This window comes from Triticum urartu, chromosome 2 (genome assembly GCF_003073215.2).
Source record: "Triticum urartu cultivar G1812 chromosome 2, Tu2.1, whole genome shotgun sequence".
In the NCBI taxonomy this organism is placed as follows: domain Eukaryota; kingdom Viridiplantae; phylum Streptophyta; class Magnoliopsida; order Poales; family Poaceae; genus Triticum; species Triticum urartu.
In genome coordinates this window covers 703,959,205-703,977,778 of record NC_053023.1, presented here as the reverse complement: position 1 = coordinate 703,977,778, position 18,574 = coordinate 703,959,205, and the positions used below count along the sequence as shown (strand labels likewise).

At 47.4% G+C, this 18,574-nt stretch overlaps 1 protein-coding gene across 1 annotated transcript; it reads right to left on the bottom strand.

Moving 5' to 3' along the window:
- Nucleotides 1-11,616: 11,616 nt before the first annotated feature.
- On the bottom strand, nucleotides 11,617-14,006 carry LOC125538045. Its single transcript, XM_048701353.1, has 5 exons — nucleotides 13,917-14,006; nucleotides 13,642-13,823; nucleotides 13,249-13,422; nucleotides 12,282-12,690; nucleotides 11,617-12,195 (listed from the first exon to the last, which is right to left on the bottom strand). The coding sequence occupies exons 1-5, from the start codon at nucleotides 14,004-14,006 to the stop codon at nucleotides 11,617-11,619; spliced, it is 1,434 nt and encodes a 477-aa protein (XP_048557310.1).
- Nucleotides 14,007-18,574: the final 4,568 nt, after the last annotated feature.

Here is an 18,574-nt window from a genome sequence, read left to right as displayed (position 1 = left end):
TCCAGCCAAGATCCGATCTCTGTCACAATTGGATATCCCGAAGGACCTCAAACAAATGCAAAAATTAACCGGATGCGTGGCGGCTCTAAGCCGCTTTATCTCCCGCTTAGGAGAAAAGGCCCTACCCCTTTACCGCCTCCTTCGGCGCACCGAACACTTCGAGTGGACGGATGCAGCCATGGCCGGAATCGACGAAATAAAAGCCATCTTGGCAACAAACCCAGTCCTGGCCATGCCAAACATTGGCGAACCAATGCTATTATACATTGCAGCAACCCATCAGGTCGTAAGCGCAGTGCTCATCGTCGAACGAGAAACGGACGGACACAAATTCCCCCTTCAAAAGCCGGTCTACTATGTGTCCACTGTCCTTACTCCGTGCAAGTCACGGTACCCGCATTATCAAAAGATTGCGTACGCGGTATTTATGGCATCCTGGAAGCTACAACACTACTTTCAAGAGTGTTCAATAACAGTAGCCTCGGAAGTGCCACTTAACGATATTATAAACAACCGCGACGTGACGGGCCGGATTGCAAAATGGGCCATTGAGCTCCTCCCGTTCGACATAACTTACAAGCCACGGCGAGCTATCAAGTCACAAGTTTTGGCCGACTTCGTCGCAGAATGGACGGAGGTCGAACTCCCTAAAGAGTACGGCACATATTCAAATTGGGTCATGTACTTCGACGGCTCCAAAATGTTGGCCGGTCTAGGGGCTGGCATCGTGTTGACGTCCCCCATAGGAGACACAGTTCAATACGTACTCCAGATAATGTACAGACTCCAACAACGCAGCCGAATATGAGGCCCTTTTACATGGTCTCCGGATGGCAGTATCCATGGGTATTCAACGCCTAGAGGTGCGCGGGGACTCGAACCTCACAATATCCCAAATAAATGGAGACTTTGATGCCAAGGATCCAAAAATGGCAGCTTATCGCAACGCCATCCTAAAAATGTCAGTTCGTTTCGAAGGGCTCGAATTTCACCATATAGCCCGGGAAAATAATCAGGCGGCAGATGTCCTGGCATGCATCGGCGCAAAACGCGACGTAGTCCCCTCCCCCCAACATCTTCTTGGAAAGGCTATTCAGGCCATCTGTATTATGGGAAGGGGAACCCGGCAATAACAGCCCGGACCCAACCGCACTGCCCGATACCGAACACTCTGACATAATTGGAGGCTCTACCAATGAAATAACACCTTCAGCCCACGTAATAATGGCCGTCATCGCCCCGTGGACAGAACCATTCCTCGCCTACCTTACTAGGCAGGAACTCCCCGAGGACCAAAATGAGGCACGCTGCATAGTGCGGCGATCTAAAGCCTATAAAGTCCATGAGGGTGAGCTTTATAAGAAAAGCACTACCGGAGTCCTTCAAAGGTGCATCTCCGAAGAGGAAGGGCGGAACCTCCTGGCTGAAATTCATGTCGGACTCGGTGGTCATCACGCTGCAGCTCGGTCCCTTGTAAGCAAGGCCTTCCGTATAGGCTTTTATTGGCCGACGGCCCGAGCAGACGCCCAGGACTTAGTCCAACGATGCGTCGGTTGCCAGCTTTTTGCAAACCAAAGCCATATGCCACCTACCGCCCTCCAAACTATCCCCATCACTTGGCCCTTCGTGGTCTGGGGGCTTGACATGGTTGGACCCCTTAAAGGCGGAACCCACAAGAAAAAATACTTATTGGTCATGGTGGATAAGTTCACCAAATGGATAGAAGCCAAGCCTGTTAAGACGGCCGAATCCGGACCGGTGATAGACTTTATATCCGGGGTTGTACATCGTTACGGTGTCCCCCACAGCATCATCACTGATAACGGCACGAACTTTACGGCCGACGAGGTAAACTCTGGTGCAAAAACATGGGGCTGGATTATGCTTCCGTCTATCACCCACAAACTAATGGCCAGGTCAAACGTGCAAATGGTCTTATCATGAGCGGCATCAAACCCAGATTAGTGCGGTCCCTTAAGGAATCTAATACGCACTGGGTAGAGGAGCTCGACTCTGTACTCTAGGGGCTGCGGACCACGCCAAATCGCACCACCGGATACACACCATTCTTCATGGTGTACGGCGCAGAGGCAGTCTTGCCCTGCGACATAATTCATGACTCACCTCGAGTGCGCATGTAGGAAGAAAGAGAAGCCGAGCTTGATCGGCAGGACAGTTTGGACGCCTTGGAGGAAGAGCGTGACGTGGCAAAAGCCCATTCCGCATTCTATCAATAGCAGGCTCGAAGATACCAAAGAAGAGAAGTACGGGCCAAAAATTACAACGTTGGCGAACTAGTTCTACGTCTACCGGACAAGAAGAAGGATAAACTCAAGCCCAAGTGGGAAGGTCCCTTCATAATTGACCAAGTCCTGACTGGTCGAGCGTACCGCCTGCGAGATGCATCGGATAACCGATTCGAGCCGAACCCATGGAATGCAGCCCGTCTCTGAAGATTCTATGCCTAGCACCGGACTCTGTGTTCGTTTCCTTCCTCTGTCCATTTTTATATACTTTCTGTCTTACATTTCTCTCCTTCTCCTCTCTCTCTCCTATAGCCTTTAAAGGCTCATAAAGTGACGCGCTATCTGCGCTCATCAAACTTGGGGGCTTCTTTAAACAGAAGCTTATTTATACGGGCTTTCATGCCCAACACATGCGTCACACTTCCGCATGTACCTTTTATTCGCCAGTATATGCATCGATATGACTTAAGTTTTGGCTAAGCTGGGTTGCCTGGCTCCTGTGCTTACCCTACGTTCCCGATTGTTCGGCTAGGTGGTAAAGGGAGCACCTCTGCGATTGTTACTGCCGTGTCAGCCGGATGTGTACCTCAGACTAGGTGAAGCCGAAAGCTAGCGTTCTTAAGGGAATATTCGGTCGGTGAACTAAAGATGATCTTTTTTATTTATCTATACGCCCCCAGATGTTTTTCCTGCGTCTCTTTTCGCAGAATGGACATGCACTTTAGGGCATGCCTCCCAGGGAAAGGAACCCCTAACGGAACTATTCTCCCTGGAAGATGTTTCTTACTAACCATGTAATATAACATAACTAGTTGGGCACTTGTCTGTTCAAGCACTAATGACCCCTACGCCTGGTCTCCATGCATACCCCGGTTCTTATATAACCGCGAGGGTATTCAGACACACTCCGGACCGTCAGGTCCCGAGGTTGAAGCGAAAAGGTCGGCCATGACAAACGATCTACAATCCGGCTAGAAGGCATTACACATGTCAATTATAATTACATAGTCAATCTGATTGATTGTATTCCTCTTCAATACCATCTAACAGGCTGTCTAGTTTACAGTCCTGTTGGGAATACTTTGCGGCCAATTCTACTTGGCCGTATACTAAGCTCACAGGGATCTCCTTCCCATCGGGCCCCACGGGTCCCACCTCGGCCATGTGGTTTGGGTCAGCCTTCGTGTACCGCATCTTCACCATGGCCCAGGCCTCCCTGGCGCCTTGACGGCAGGCCGACATCTTCCACAATCGGAAGCGCCGCCGCGCTCCCTTCAGCTTCTCTACAAGCTCTCCAAGGCCCTCGGGCATGGAGACGGATGGCCACAAGGCCTGGGCGACGCTTTGCATCACCTGCCGAACTCGCTCGTGCAGTTGTGAGAGCTCGAGAAGAAGGTCACCCGTAGAACCGGGCATTTCCTCTGCAGGACGACCTGTTAGCATACCTACTGACATTACTCTGTTAGTCGACTTCCTCGCCGAACTCTTTTTTCAAAGTTCATTTAAGCACTTACTATATATGCCGCGTCGAAGCCGCTGATTGTCCTTCACGGAGTCCAACAGTTGGGCACGAACATCCTTCAGTTCAACGCCCAGCTTGGTGTTGGCATCTTGGAGATCGTTCTTCTCCCGCCTCACCTTTGTCAGCACACTCTCACCAGCCTTCACTTGGCGTCGGAGTTATTGCTCTTCCGGATTTAATCCGGCGCCATCTGCAATTTCATTTGTCAGATTTGCACCCACGCCGCACTTCGTAAAATACTTATCTTTCGAAGCGTATATTACCAGAGGGGGTCTCCTTGGGCTCCCCTTCCGCGGCTAGTGCGGCCTCAAGTTGGGCTTTGCACTCTTCCAACTCCTGGGATAGTAGGGTATTCTTTTCTGTAAGAACCTACATAACAAATGATCCTTAAATCAGTCATTCTAACTGTTCAAGTCTCGGGGGCTACTGGTATGTATACAATTACCAAAGTTTTCTTGCCCGTATGTCTTTTACATACTGCTTCGTGGCTCTGGCTAGACCATTTTGAGCGGCACGGAGGTACGCATCTCCCGAATTGAAGGCATCCAACGCCTCTTGGGAGAAACAAGCATCGCGAAGAACTGTCCGGTGACGCCTGTGGTTCATGGCACTCTCCAGCTCGGAATTGGTGGCAGACAGCCTGTCCGCATCCTCTGTCGGAGGAGCGTCCGGTGCGCGCCTTGTGTTCGCCTCCGCTTCCGGACCAGGCTTTGGAGCCTGGCTGGTGGAGGCGCGATTGTTAGCCCCTCTGGATATAGTCCGGCGAGGTCTCTTCGTCCTGAAGAGAGCACGAGCGTTAATATGCCTTGAAGGAATAACACCTGGGAATAAGATGGCGCGCTATACCTTTGCGCCGGCATCTCAGTCCGGACCGCACTTCTTTTCAGCCCGCGGGGCCTTGCCGCCCCTCGTTGGCTAGTCGCCACAGGCTCGGCCTCCCGTCTCAAGGACCTCCCCTGCAAAACACAGTTGTCATACGGCAATCGAAAACACGCGAGGATAGATCCTTTTTCAAAGTGTTGGGACTTCGGTCTCAGTTACCTGTGAGGCTGGGAGTAGCCCTAGGTAATCGGTCGTAATGGCCACCAAGGCGTTGTCCTTGCTCCATTGATGAAATACCCCATCAATCAGCTCCATAGATAAGTTCGGATCCTCTTGAGAGGTCGGGTCGAGGGACCGTCCCGGATCCTCGGGTTGTGGAGGAGGGCTATTTATTTCTTTAACAGCCTGGTGCAGTTCCTACGTTGAAGTCGTTAGACTGAATATTTAACGATAGGAATATAAAATGGATGGGCAAGTAAAAGTGTCCACTTACCCACTTGGGGGATTGTACATAGAAAATCCACCCTGTGGGTTGACGCGGAGAAATTCCTCCTCTTCTCCCTTGTACAAAGCGGACAAGGTCTTTATTAGAGCGGCAGCCGAATCCGCCCCCTTACGGCCGTAGCGGGTGGCATCGTCCTCCCCGTTGAAGTCCCACATGGGGCGGCCTCTATACTGAAGCGGCTGCACCCCTCGCATGATGCATGCGGCCATGACCCCGATCATGTTCAGTCCGGAATGAGCTAACAATCTTATCCGGCCCATCAAGTAAAGAACATCCCTGTCACTTTCCCTCTGAGGGCTCCGTGGACGCCAGCTTAGGCGCTTCTTTAAGGGAGCACTGTCGAACTCAGGGAGGCCGATCCGGACAGGATCCGGCAGCGGGACGTCCTCTATATAAAACCATTCCGAAGGCCAGTCCTCGGACGCCTTCTTTGGGGTTTCGGATAGATATCCTGTCCCGGCGATGCGCCACACTTCGGCTCCTCCCACTTGATACATTGACCCCTTATTAGAACGGGGCACGAGGCAGAATAGCCTTTTCCACATCGTGAAATGAGCCTCGCAGCCCAAAAACAGCTCGCAAAGGGCTACGAAGCCCGCGATATGCAATATGGAGGCAGGCATGAGGTTGTGCAGCTGGAGGCCATAGAACTCCAGGAGACCCCGGAGAAACGGATGAATTGGAAATCCGAGCCCTCTTATTAAGTAAGGGACAAGGCATACCCGCTCTCCTTTGGAGGGATTGGGGGCGCTCTCCGCTTGCTCTCCGCCATTATAGGTGGCAAGTCCGGCTCAAACCGGGACCATATAGGCCGGGGGGAGAAATCCCTTGGTCTGGAGCGTCACTAGCTCGCTGTGCGGGATGGAGCACCTCTTCCAATCTCTGGGCTGAGGGCTGGAAGGGCGAGAGGAGGAGCTGCAGCGGTCGGCCATGATGGAATGGACCTCTGTCGGATACGCTCCGATGAATACTCGCGGAGGGGAGAAGGTATGGTTTGGATCTAAATCCTCGTCCCCTTAAATAGGCGGCTCATTCACGCGGCTAGGGGTGTAAATATAAAAACACCCTGACTTTTTGTATTCGTTTGACACGTGGAAGACGGCCATTATTGGGCGTAGAAGCCAAGGAGCGCTACAAGAAACCGGACATTATTTAACAGGTACACGGAATTTGGAGAACCCGCCTTGCAATGCCGAAGACAATGTGCACGCCGGACTCGTCGTCATTGAAGCCTGGTTCGGGGGCTACTGAGGGAGTCCTGGATTAGGGGGTGTCCGAATAGCCGGACTATACCTTCGGCCAGACTCCTGGACTATGAAGATACAAGATTGAAGACTTCGTCCCGTGTCCGGAAGGGACTTTCCTTGACGTGGAAGGCAAGCTTGGCGATACGGATATGTAGATCTCCTACCATTGTAACCGACTCTGTGTAACCCTAGCCCTCCCCGGTGTCTATATAAACCGGAGGGTTTTAGTCCGTAGGACGAACAATCATACCATAGGCTAGCTTCTAGGGTTTAGCCTCCTTGATCTCGTGGTAGATCTACTCTTGTACTACCCATATCATCAATATTAATCAAGCAGGACGTAGGGTGTTACCTCCATCAAGAGGGCCCGAACCTGGGTAAAACATCGTGTCCCCTGCCCCCTGTTACCATCTGCCTAGACGCACAGTTCGGGACCCCCTACCCGAGATCCGCCGGTTTTGACACCGACAGCGGCCTTCATTGCCACCTTGTACCTCTCTATGTTGTCTATACTCGTGTCCTGGTAAAGGCATATGAAACAATATTTCTTCTCCTTAATAGCCTTCTGAACATCATCATCCACCACCAGGCATCTTTAGCTTTGCTTCTACTTTTCTTGGACACTCCAAACTCCTCTGAATCTACCTTACAAATGCAGGTCATCATCTTCATCCACATATTGTCTGCATCACCTCCTTCCTTCCAAGGGCCCTCCTTAATGACCCACTTCTTGAAAGCCTGAGCTACCTCCCCTTGACCTTCCACTGCTTTGTTCTAGCGACTGTGGTGCGCTTATCCAGCTGGACATGAATCTAAAAGCGGAAGTCAGCCACCATAAGCTTATGCTGAGGAACAACACATGCCTTCTCTTCTCAAGGGATGAAATCAATCTGGCTAGAGTATTGACCACTATTAAAAGTCACTAGATGCGATTCTTTCTTTTTAAAGAGGGTGTCAGCTACGATCATGTCATAGGCTAGAGAAAAGTTTAAGTCATCTTCTTCTTCTTAATTTCTTATGCCATAGCCAAAGCCCCCCCCCCATGCATCCCTTCAAAACCCATGTTAGATGTACCCACCTAGCCATGGATGTCTCCTCCTATGAAGAGCTTCATCCCAATAAGGCACACTCCTAACCATGTCCTCTAGGCCTTCCCAGAACTCCCTCTTGGTGTTCTCATTATGGTCTACTTGCGGGACATACGCACTAATAATATTGAGAATTAAGTCCCCAACTACTAGCATGATCAAGATAATCTGGTCCCCACACCTCTTGATGTTTACTATTCCATACTTGAGGCTCTTGTTGATCAAGATGCCTGCTCCGTTTCAGTTTGCAGTCATCCACATGTACCATAGCTTGAAGGCAGTATCCTCCACCTCCTTCGCCTTCTGTCCCCTCCATTTGGTTTCTTGAATGCAAAGCATATCAATACCTCTCCTCATCGCTGTATCAACTAGCTCCTGAAGCTTACTTGTCAGAGACCCTACGTTCCAGGTACCTAATTGGATCCTCCTAGGCTCGGCTAGCTTCCTTACTTTTCACACTCATAGAGTCAAATGCGAAGACCCTTGTTCATTTTTCACTACACCCGGGAGTCAATGTAGCATGCCACTAAGTATGTGACGACCCGATCCTTACTCACTTGTCACCGTATCCAGATCAAGATACAACGCGTCACTGGGAGGGGGGGTGACCCGAACCTTTTCCATTTGACACCACTCGGATTCCGAAATGGCGCGTCGCTGAGAGGGTTATGCCCGGACGATCCCCCGTTATACCTCTCAGCCACAAAAATTTCTTCTGGACTATCCGCTGATGTACGACACTTGTAAGGTATCCACGCTACCGATCTAGAAGAACGGTAGCACTCCATGGACCAACTTGAAGAACTATTGAAAGAACTAGATGGATGGGAGCATGTAGGGGAATGTGTTGGTTGCTTTATTGATAAAGCGGGTCAAAAGCCTTTTTCGATAGGGGAATGTCCCCCGGAATATAATTGCGCGCACGAACATGCCCAAGACACTGCAGAGGTACAAGGTAGCAATCAATCTCACAAACCACCAATGCATCGGAAGAGGAAAAAGGAGTTGGTGCAGCATGACAATTCCTGTAACTTGTTACACCTTTAGACGCGAGATGTCTCCCGAATGATTTGCTGATTTAATGTCGAAGTTACAACACCTCCCAAGTATCCACGCATCTCGTACTAGAGGTACAACAGCACTGTGTGAACCAGCACAAAGAACCACCGATAGAACTGGCTAGAGGTTAGAGAGTTTGGCCGCGGGAGTATCTGAACTGGCCCATCGACAGGATATTTCCTTGCGACATATATTTTTTCAAAATGGAGGCAAAACAATTTTTTTTTCATGCGGCATTATTGCTGCCTTATGTTTTCTCCTTATTGTAGAGCCCATCAGCTGATACCCTTTTTTTTGAACATCAGTACAGACTGTGGCGGAGCTTCAATAGCAAACATGGGCGGGACAGTACAAAGAAAGACTCAGTATTTTTATTCTGATGGCCCAATTTACAGTATGTCTCCATTGCATCTCCCTTTGGCTGGGCGGGCCACGGCCGTTTTTCCTAGCACGTAGCTCCGCCAGTGAGTACAGACACAAGCGCTCATATACACGCGCATACACTCACCCTTATGAACGCACACACGCACACCCTACCTCTATGAGCACATCCGAAAGACTGAGCCGGCATATCATCTTAAGATTTAAGAAGTCATCGTAGGCGCCTCGTCGTCGACGGGAACGTCTCCTCCCACTGAATGCACATAGTCAGAAATCCTGAAATAAATCCAGGAATAAATGCGAGCACCAGGATTTGAACCCTGATGGGCTGGGATATCCTATTTAACACGGTATAAGCAGATTTTTTGATAAAGGGCGCTTTTATTATCTCGAAATGTAGCATCAAGCGGATACAAAATATTATGAGTAACACCCGGCCTCTGCATAATTAGGATGCACACAGCCCAACACGGAAAGTCTGACAAAATGAATGGGGAAAAACGACAAATCGGCGACAGTAGAGTCCTATAGACCGACACTATACCTATGTTGCAAGGGATGGTGGACCGATCCGGAGATTATGCTGCCACCCATGTTGAGTAAAAATCACCGTAGCCACCTGCTTCAACCGCGTACACACCGCCTTGAACAGCGGTTGGTACTCCACTCATTGTAGCGTAGACCACGTACAAAGCGAGTGCGTACAACGGTATAACCAGATAGAAGTTAACAACAGTGCAACATGGACACACATTCGAGTGCGCTGAACCAAATTAAACGACATTTCTATCTGGAAAGTAATTTACTTATAGACTTTACTTGATGACACTTGGTACGTACAAGTGTCCCTACGAGGTGGACATATTGCAGTGACATGGGCTATAAACTTGGCCGGTCGGCTCATGAGGACGAGGGCCAGCGCCGCCTTTTTGGCACTCGAGGAGGATGGTCGCCAGCGCGGTAGTGCGTGACTTGTCACTTGATAGAGCATCTCTAGTGGATGGTGTAAATTTGGACGTGTATATCTCCATATACACGTTCATATACACGTTGCTAAATTATACACCTTCCTGTTTTTCAGTGGAACGTGTAAATTAGGACGTGTATATTTCTAATGGCTATATTTTCAAACTTCCAACGGCTATATTTCCAACGGCTATATTTCCAACGGCCATATTTCTGATCTATATAAACCACCCTACCAGCTCTCTTCCAGCACACTTCTACCTGTGACTTCTCTTCTCACCTAGATTTCTCTATCGTTTCTCACGCAACACAATGAACACATCCACTTGGGACATGAGTTCTTCGTCATCTTCATCTGGCGACGATGAACTCATACTTGCAGCATTTGCCGAGCGCGAGGAGGAAGAGAGCAAGAACGCTCGACGCCATGGCGGTTCCAAGCATGGACGTCAGTCAATCGATCGAGGAAGAGATGCCGGATTTCTTCTTCTCTGGGACGACTACTTCAAAGAAGTTCCTCGCTTTCCCGAACATTTGTTTCGACGAAGGTTCGTAATTAGTACACTTCTCTGCTTTGGTCCTTTTTTCATTTCCCTGTCTCATTTAATTTTTATGCACAGATTTAGGATGTCGCGTACTTTGTTCAACCGCATAGCTGATGGTATACTTGAGCATGACTATGATGATTATTTTACGCAAAAAAGAAGTGCTTCTGGAGCTCTTGGGTTACATCCTTTGCAAAAGATGACCGCGGCGATGCGGATACTAACATATGGAGTAGCAGCTGATTATGTTGATGAGTACATCCGGTCCGCTGAGTCTACTAATTTAGAGTCTTGCAAGAAATTTGTGATCAAAATTTGTGAAGTTTTTGGGGAAAAGTACCTGAGATCTCCAAATGAAGAAGACATTGCTAGGTTACTTGCAATAGGGGAGGAAAGAGGATTTCCCGGTATGTTAGGGAGCATAGATTGCATGCACTGGGGGTTGAAAAATTGCCCCAAAAAATGGCATGGCATGTTTAAAGGCCATGTGAGCGAGCCCACTATGATCTTGGAAGCAGTTGCTTCACAAGATCTTTGGATTTGGCATGCTTATTTTGGTTTACCAGGGTCTCTGAATGATATAAATGTTCTTCAACGTTCTCCTGTTTTTACAAAGCTGGCCGAAGGCCAAACTCCTCCAGTGAATTATAGCATCAATGGCCATCAGTACACAATGGGGTATTACCTTGCAGATGGTATCTATCCACGGTGGGCAACATTTGTGAAGAGCATACCAGCTCCAACTAGCAGAAAGCATAAAACTTTTGCCAAGAAGCAAGAGGGGGCTAGGAAAGATGTGGAACGAGCCTTTGGAGTTCTGCAATCCCGTTTTGCCATTGTTCGTGGACCTGCTAAAGGATGGAAACGTAAAGAAATCACTGATGTCATGAAAGCTTGTGTCATAATGCACAATATGATAGTTGAAGAGGAGCGACAAACTGGTCAGCAAAGCTGCACTTTTGAGGCAATGGGAGAAAGAGTCACAGTCTCTCGTACTCATGCGGAAGAACTGAGCTCTTTTATTCAGATGACTCATCGGATTAGAAATTTCGATGAACATGATCAGCTTAAACTTGATCTAATTGACCATGTGTGGCAAAAGTTTGGAAACGAGTAATCCATGTCTTTGTAATGCAGCTATCAATAAAAATATTTATGCAATGAGTGATGTAATCCATGTCCTCAACTAGCAGAAAGCAGTAAATAGTTCTTACAACTACAACATATAGCTCACATTACCCTAGGCCGTGAGCAAGGATCTCCTTCTGCTTAGCTTGGTAGAACTGCTTTTGAACATCAGTCATACCACTTGGGTCGATGAGCATGATCCTCTCATCTAATTCAAACTGTCTCCGTGCATCCTCCCTCTCGTTTCGTGCATCCTCATTCTTTTTGAGTGCAATCTCCTCTTTTCGCAATTCCAATTGTTGTGCATAGCGAGCATTTCTTGCCGCCTCTTTGATCTCATCCTTCTCTAGCTTTGCTGCCCACACAGTTTCTAATGACAGCTTGCAAGCACTGTCATCAGCTTTACCTCTCTTGTCCCTCTTCACACCATCAGGTCTTTTCTCATGTTCAAGAGCATCAGTGTGTATCGAGGTAGCATCAGTACGTACCGAGGATGCATCAGCCGGATCATTGGTGGCTGTGCCCGGACTTGCATCAATGGTCTTCTTTTGTTTCTTAAGAGAAGTTTCAACTTCTCTTGTCTGCCACTTTGGATACTTCGAAAACTCTACATAGCAATGCATCAGTGTGAAAGGCTTCTTTTTTTTAAGATCCATTTCCTTGAACAAAATGTGTGCATCGTTTGTCTGCACATATAAATATGTTGTTAAAATAAGCACAACACATATAGAATATTGCACATCACATATAGAATTACAAGAAATGCGCATACCTTTTCTTCTATAGTCCTTCCACTTTCTTGCCTATTTAAAATCTGCTGAAGGCAACCACAAAATTTAGAGGTCTCTCTGTTAATCGTTGTGTAACGGCAATTGATTGCATTAGCATTACGCTCCGGCCATGATGATTCCTTGTGTGTGTTGTAGTACTCTGAAATTCTATCCCAATAAGCATCTCGATTTTGATCTGTCCCAACAATATCCAAACTTGTATTTGCCCATGCTGCTATGAGAACCTTGTCCTCATCACTAGACCAATTTTTTCCTTTGTTGGATTTTCCTTTCTCTGTTATTGCAGAACGATGCTGAGTTGATGGAGTTGCCTGCTCTCCAATTGGACTTTCTGTTGTGTTTGTGTGTAACCAAAACAATGGTGTCCAAGAAGCTTTGGTCACAATCCATCTGCAAGCAACCAATGCACAGCTATTTTAGACCACAATCTGACATCAATAACATGGCCAAGCAACAAGCAACAATTTTTGGACAACTAGGCCTCCCCAGCCCGTCCTCTCCCCAGGCCTCTCCCATGCCCGTCCCCTGCCCGTCCTCTCCCCAGGCCGCATCCCGCACCCCGCCGCCCGCCCGCACCCCGCCGCCCCCTGCTCGTCCCCGCCCTCCCGCTCGTGAGCAAGGTCGGAAGAATTTGTACCTTGGGCGACGGCGACCTGAGGGCGAGCTCCTCCGATTCTTCCTCCAGGCGGGCGCGGGACGAAGCCTCCGTCTCGTTTTCGCCAGCTGACGAGCGTGGCTTGCTCGTGTATATTTGCACGCCTCGTACCGTCGTGGACTGGGCGTGGATATTTACACGCCCTTTTACACGAGTCGCTGGGAGCCATTTTTTACCAGGCATCGTGTATATTTGCTATACACGTCCATATAGATGATCCACTAGAGATGCTCTTAGCATTCGACGGCTTTGTAGGGTCTGCAGCAGCAGCTGTCTGAAGCAAGATATAATACAAGGTGATCTGAAGGCCAAAGACGATGAGGAAGAAGATTGTTGCTGCCCCAAAGGCTCCAACTCCTACAGCGACACAGTTGTGGCCTATACTAATCCTTAATTTTCCGGCCCTGGGACCGAGCGCTACCATGGTGCCCAGCATGAATAATATCACCGCTTTTATCGCAAGGAACCTGCAAGCACGTTTCAAATTTCAAATTTTGGATCTTTTTTGGGAAAATTTCAGTTTGGAATTTGTTGAATAGATCGTATTTTACGTTAAAATGTTAAGGTAGCTAGGTGTGAATCCATATTCCAATAATGATTAATCCAAATTAATGATCAAAATGGCGTAGGGTTTTTACTTGCTGTCTTTTTTCACTGTGGCATGGAGCTCGAGCTGTACAACTTACCACGAGGCGGTAGACAAGAGACGGGCGACGCGCTTGCACTCGCTGGGGAATTCCCACGCCCCGCAGAAACCGGTGGCCGCACTGGCGAGGATCTGAGTTGTCAAGGCCAGCACCGTCGCTGCGGCGCCGCACGCCATCGCCGGTGATGTCGAGCAGGACGGGTGGGGTAATGGCATGTACGACTGCATGCATAGTTGAAATACACTATCCGTTAAGAATCAAAATATTAGTTAATTAGATTAAGAATGGCCGGAAGGCCGGGCCGGCGTACGTGCCTGCGACATCAAAACGGTGCCGGCGACTCCGAGCATGGGCGTGATGACGCCGAGGACGCCCGCCGCCGCCGCCATACCTTGTCTCCCCATCGATCGGCCGACCTCGCTGCTAGCTAACCTCTTGCTGCTTCTCGGTGCTAGCTTTCAGTGTGTTCACTCGACAGTTCGTCAGATATACAAGTTTACACACACGCACGCACGCAGGTATATATGGATATATAAGCAATTGTGCGCACATAGGTATCTAAGGTAAGGTTAGCTACACGACACGGTTGTGGTAAAGGCTGTTGTGTTGTGGCATCCCGTCATAAACTATAAGTGGTACTTAATCAATCAATAGCTTGGGTCAAATATATATGACTAAGGTGCAGGCAGCCTGTCTCAAACGCATTGTGGAAGGATGTTCCTTTGGCTTCTCAGCCATGCTCATGATGACTAACTATGCCTTTGGTTGTTGCGAGACTTCTCTTAATGATCACGCAATCGTTAACTGTAAATGGTGAATGGATATAGGCTGAATATAATACTACGAATGGGACGCAAAGAGTGTGGTTGATCGACGTCAGCGGGGTCGCCCATAGGCCATATATAGATGGTATGCCTGCAGATGATAAGTACTCCCTCCGTTCCTAAATATTTGTCTTTCTAGATATTACAATAAGTGACTACATACGCAGCAAAATGAGTGAATCTACACTCTAAAATATGTCTACATATATCCATATGTGATAATTCATTTGAAATGTCTAGAAAGACAAAAATGCATATCCATCGCCGGGTGAACATGTACTAAATCTACAGTGCTACGACAGATAAAAATGGCGGTTTCACTTATTGGTTAGTGGGCGGGGTTAAAAGAGGAGTGCCTCTCGTGGGTGCGGGTAGCGCCCGACGTTTTCAGAAATTACAGGTCGAACTTGTATTGCGATCATATGGAATTTTTTGATCTGATTGATCATGTTAATTATCACAAATCTGAGTCGGATATACGTTTCACGATCTACCCCGACGGCGGAAACCGATCGGTAGGGGTATGTTGTGTTCCAACCGTGCCAATGCCGATTATCAGAAAACATAGTCTCATTGACCCCCTTGTGCGGACGTTCTCACTAACCGTGCACAAAACTTATCTATCACATAAACCGACTATCAAGAACAACACCATATCTCATCTGTCGCCTCCCGCATATCTCATATGCATGTAATCCCAATCCGAAACCAATAGTAAAGACTCTGATACCACTGTTGGGCTATGCGACGTGCAATTATTGTCAATAAAAATTTAATCCTATCGTGCATATCATCCATGAGCATGCTTAGGAGATAGATCATGAGATTTTTACTAGACGCGCAGTCTATCACAAGAAAGAAGAGTAGGAGCAGCACGTCACCGGAGTCATCTCCCCCCATCGCCGGTCTCCCTCGAACAGGTTCGCTGGAGCAGGGCAAAGCGCAGTACCTCTAATGGTATCCTTGTGTGTAGGATGAACGTCATGCGGCGGACTGCTAAGTCCGATCACATGGTTGCTGCCGAGTAGAGGTGGCTAGTTGCAGCACATGCAAAGCCTTAATGACGACGCCGAAGCGAGCAACCAAAAATGTTTGTTGCACCTCTACTATATATATAGGTATCCATTGTGGGCTAATCACATGGGCCCCACACGATTCCTAAAGCTCAAAGTTTATTCGGCCTAGATCCAAGTCCTGGTCGAATCACTTCCCACCAGCGAATTTGGATCCGGCCTCACAGGTTCCTTCCCTTATGACCATGACCCCTTAGGTTTTCATCCACTAATTACGAGTCAGATCTCATTAGATTCGACCAGTCGATGATGGCTTCTAGCAAAATGTGCTGACTCCAAGTGTCTGATGAAGTCGGTTTGGCTAATATGCATAACGTCTAGATTTTTTTTCTTTTTGCCTCACGATATATGTTGCCGGTCTCAAGACGAGTTGATCATCCTTGTGCTAGCTCCGCCTCTTTCTTGTTACAGTAATGCCTACCTACTAAACCGGATTATCTCATAATATTGGTCGCATAGCCATGCTTATCTAGGTCCGATTACAAGAAGGGCCTAGAGCATATCTCTCCAGATCAAAGTGGCAAATCCAATCTTGCTCGACCATGTCTCACGACATGGATCAAGACAAGCCCGAAACTTCATTTACAACTATCTAGCTATAGACTTGCATTTCATCAGCCCAAACAGGTCGGTCACCATCATGAGTCCATGCGCCGACCTTAGGTCTTGGACACAGAACGCATGTCGTACTAGAGACTAACAGATGACCACATCTCATTTTTGGAAATATGCCCTAGAGGCAATAATATTATATTTCGATATTTATAGTGAAGAGCTTATATTCTGTGCTATAACTGCTATGATCCCGGAATATGCAATTCGGTGGAAACTCATATGCACATGTGGAATGATAGATGGTAAAACCAGATTTCTAGTCTCGCCTTTAAGATTAGCTCAAGTGTTGTTAGTGATCATATTTTTCGGATATTATGATATCCTTAAGTGCAACGATAGTCCTAAAACAATTTTCAGAATATAATGTTGGAAGAACGATCATATTTAATTGATCCAAACTTGTTTGTTATACTTTGAGATACTATCGTCACTAGTAAATTGTTATAACACGAAGAGTTAACGTGTGGCTTAGTTCCTTTGACCATGAGAGTATCGTAGTCACTTCTTACCAGATGATGAACTTTGGGCTTGCTCAAACGTCATCTATAACACGGTGGTCATAACGACAACTTACGGGTTCATCGAAAGTTTGACAAGAAACTAGATAGCTCAAGAGTGGGTTTGCTCCTCCGGTGATGGAGAGGAAACATAGTAGAAAACAAAAACGCACCTACGCACACCCAAGATCAATATGAAGATGCATAACGGGTTGGGATCACGGTCGTTTCTGTCACCATGTTGTAGTGGAAGATGAAAGTGTCGATGTAGATCGTACTTGGAGTCCCTCGAACCGCTAATGAACGATCCCGCAAACCACCCACGAACAGTCCCTCGAACTGAAGACCAAAAGCATGGCCTCTCTACTTGGTTGCAAGCGTGCAACCTTCATGATCCAGTAGCTCTTTGTAGTCCAGAGCTAATCGTCACTGGAGAATTAGAGGGAGGAGATTGGAACCACAGCGGGCTTCTAATTATGAGGATTAGGGTAACTAGATCTTACTCTAATTAGTCAATTAGGACCAACTAGAACTAGAAGTAGAAGAACTAGAGAAGGCTCCAAAACTTGTATATACAATTGTGGCCAATACCTCAAGTATATATAGGTTAGAGGGGATGGAGAGGCAGCCACCAAGGAGGGAAAGCCTCCTTGGGGTGCTAGCCACAGGGGGGAGGAGTAGGACTCCTCCACTAGTAGGACCCCCCCCCCCAAGGAAAGGGGGCGCCTCCTCCACTTGTGGCCCAAGTTGCCTTTACCCTCATGGAGTTTTTAAGGACCGTTGATATTTAAATTAAAATAAAAACTTTTTAATAATTACTAGAATCTTTTATATATAATTTAACATCACGAGAAACATTTTCCACCTATATATTCATTATCGCCAATACCCGGCATTTTCCGATAAACTCCGAAACCCTTCCTGTGACCCCGAATGCTTCCGGATCCTTTCGAAACTATTTTGAATATTTATGAAACAATCCCACAAATATACTCTCATCACTCCCGTCTCAATAACACTTATCGGGTCATGATTGCCTTAAGATTGTGACTTTCTAGGTTTGGTAACTCATAGACATGAACGAAACCGTTCGTTCAATGATCGACAGCGAAACCGTGGACATCCATATCGATCCCTATGAGCACACGAATGATATTCGAGTGAAACTTTGGTTATTATATGATGTTCCCTTTGCTTCGTGATACTTCACAAAACCCGGCATGCATCGGTATCCTCCTGAGTCATCACCATGTTCACTATACCATTATCCTCATTACTGGTTTTGTTCTTCTTTCTCGTTGTCGTCTCCCGGCATCCCGTGATCATGTGTCTGGCCAGACGATGATGGATGCTGTCACATTGAGAGGTCCCTAAGAATATCTCTCCATCATCGGAGGAGCAAATCCCACTTTCGAGCTATCTAGTCCCTTGTCAAACTTTTCGATGAACCTGTAAATTGTCGTTATGATCATCGTGTTAGAGGTGATGTTTGAGAAACCCCAAGGTCCATCGTACGGTAAGATGTGACTACGATACTCTCATGGTATAAGGAGCAAAATCACATGTTAACACTTCGCGTTATTACAATTGATTACAGACGATAGTATCTCAATTCATAACAAACAAGTTTGTGTCGATTCAATATGATTGTTCTTCCAATGTCATAATCTCAATGTTGTTCTAGGACTATCGTTACACTTAATGATATCCTAAGATCCGGAAAACATGATCATTAACAACACTTGCTCTAGTCTTAGAGGCGAGACTAGGAACCTACCATTTCACACGTGCATATGAGTTTTCCACTAAATGGCATATTCCAGGATCATAGCAATTATAACATGAAATATAAACACTTAAGTCATAGTAGTTTTCGTCGCATGCTCTTACTCCGAACCCTCCTTCTTGGCATGTAGAGGTTTTCTTCCATGACATGGCATCACTTCATTGCTTACTTCCTCGG

Coding starts and splice junctions, on each gene's coding strand:
- LOC125538045 (XM_048701353.1), bottom strand. CDS start 14,006: ATGGGGAGACAAGGTATGGCGGCGGCGGCGGGCGTCCTCGGCGTCATC. Junction 13,824..13,916: donor GCACCGTTTTGATGTCGCAG/GCACGTACGCCG, acceptor CTATGCATGCAG/TCGTACATGCCATTACCCCA. Junction 12,691..13,248: donor TTTGGCCTTCAGATCACCTT/GTATTATATCTT, acceptor GGTTGCTTGCAG/ATGGATTGTGACCAAAGCTT.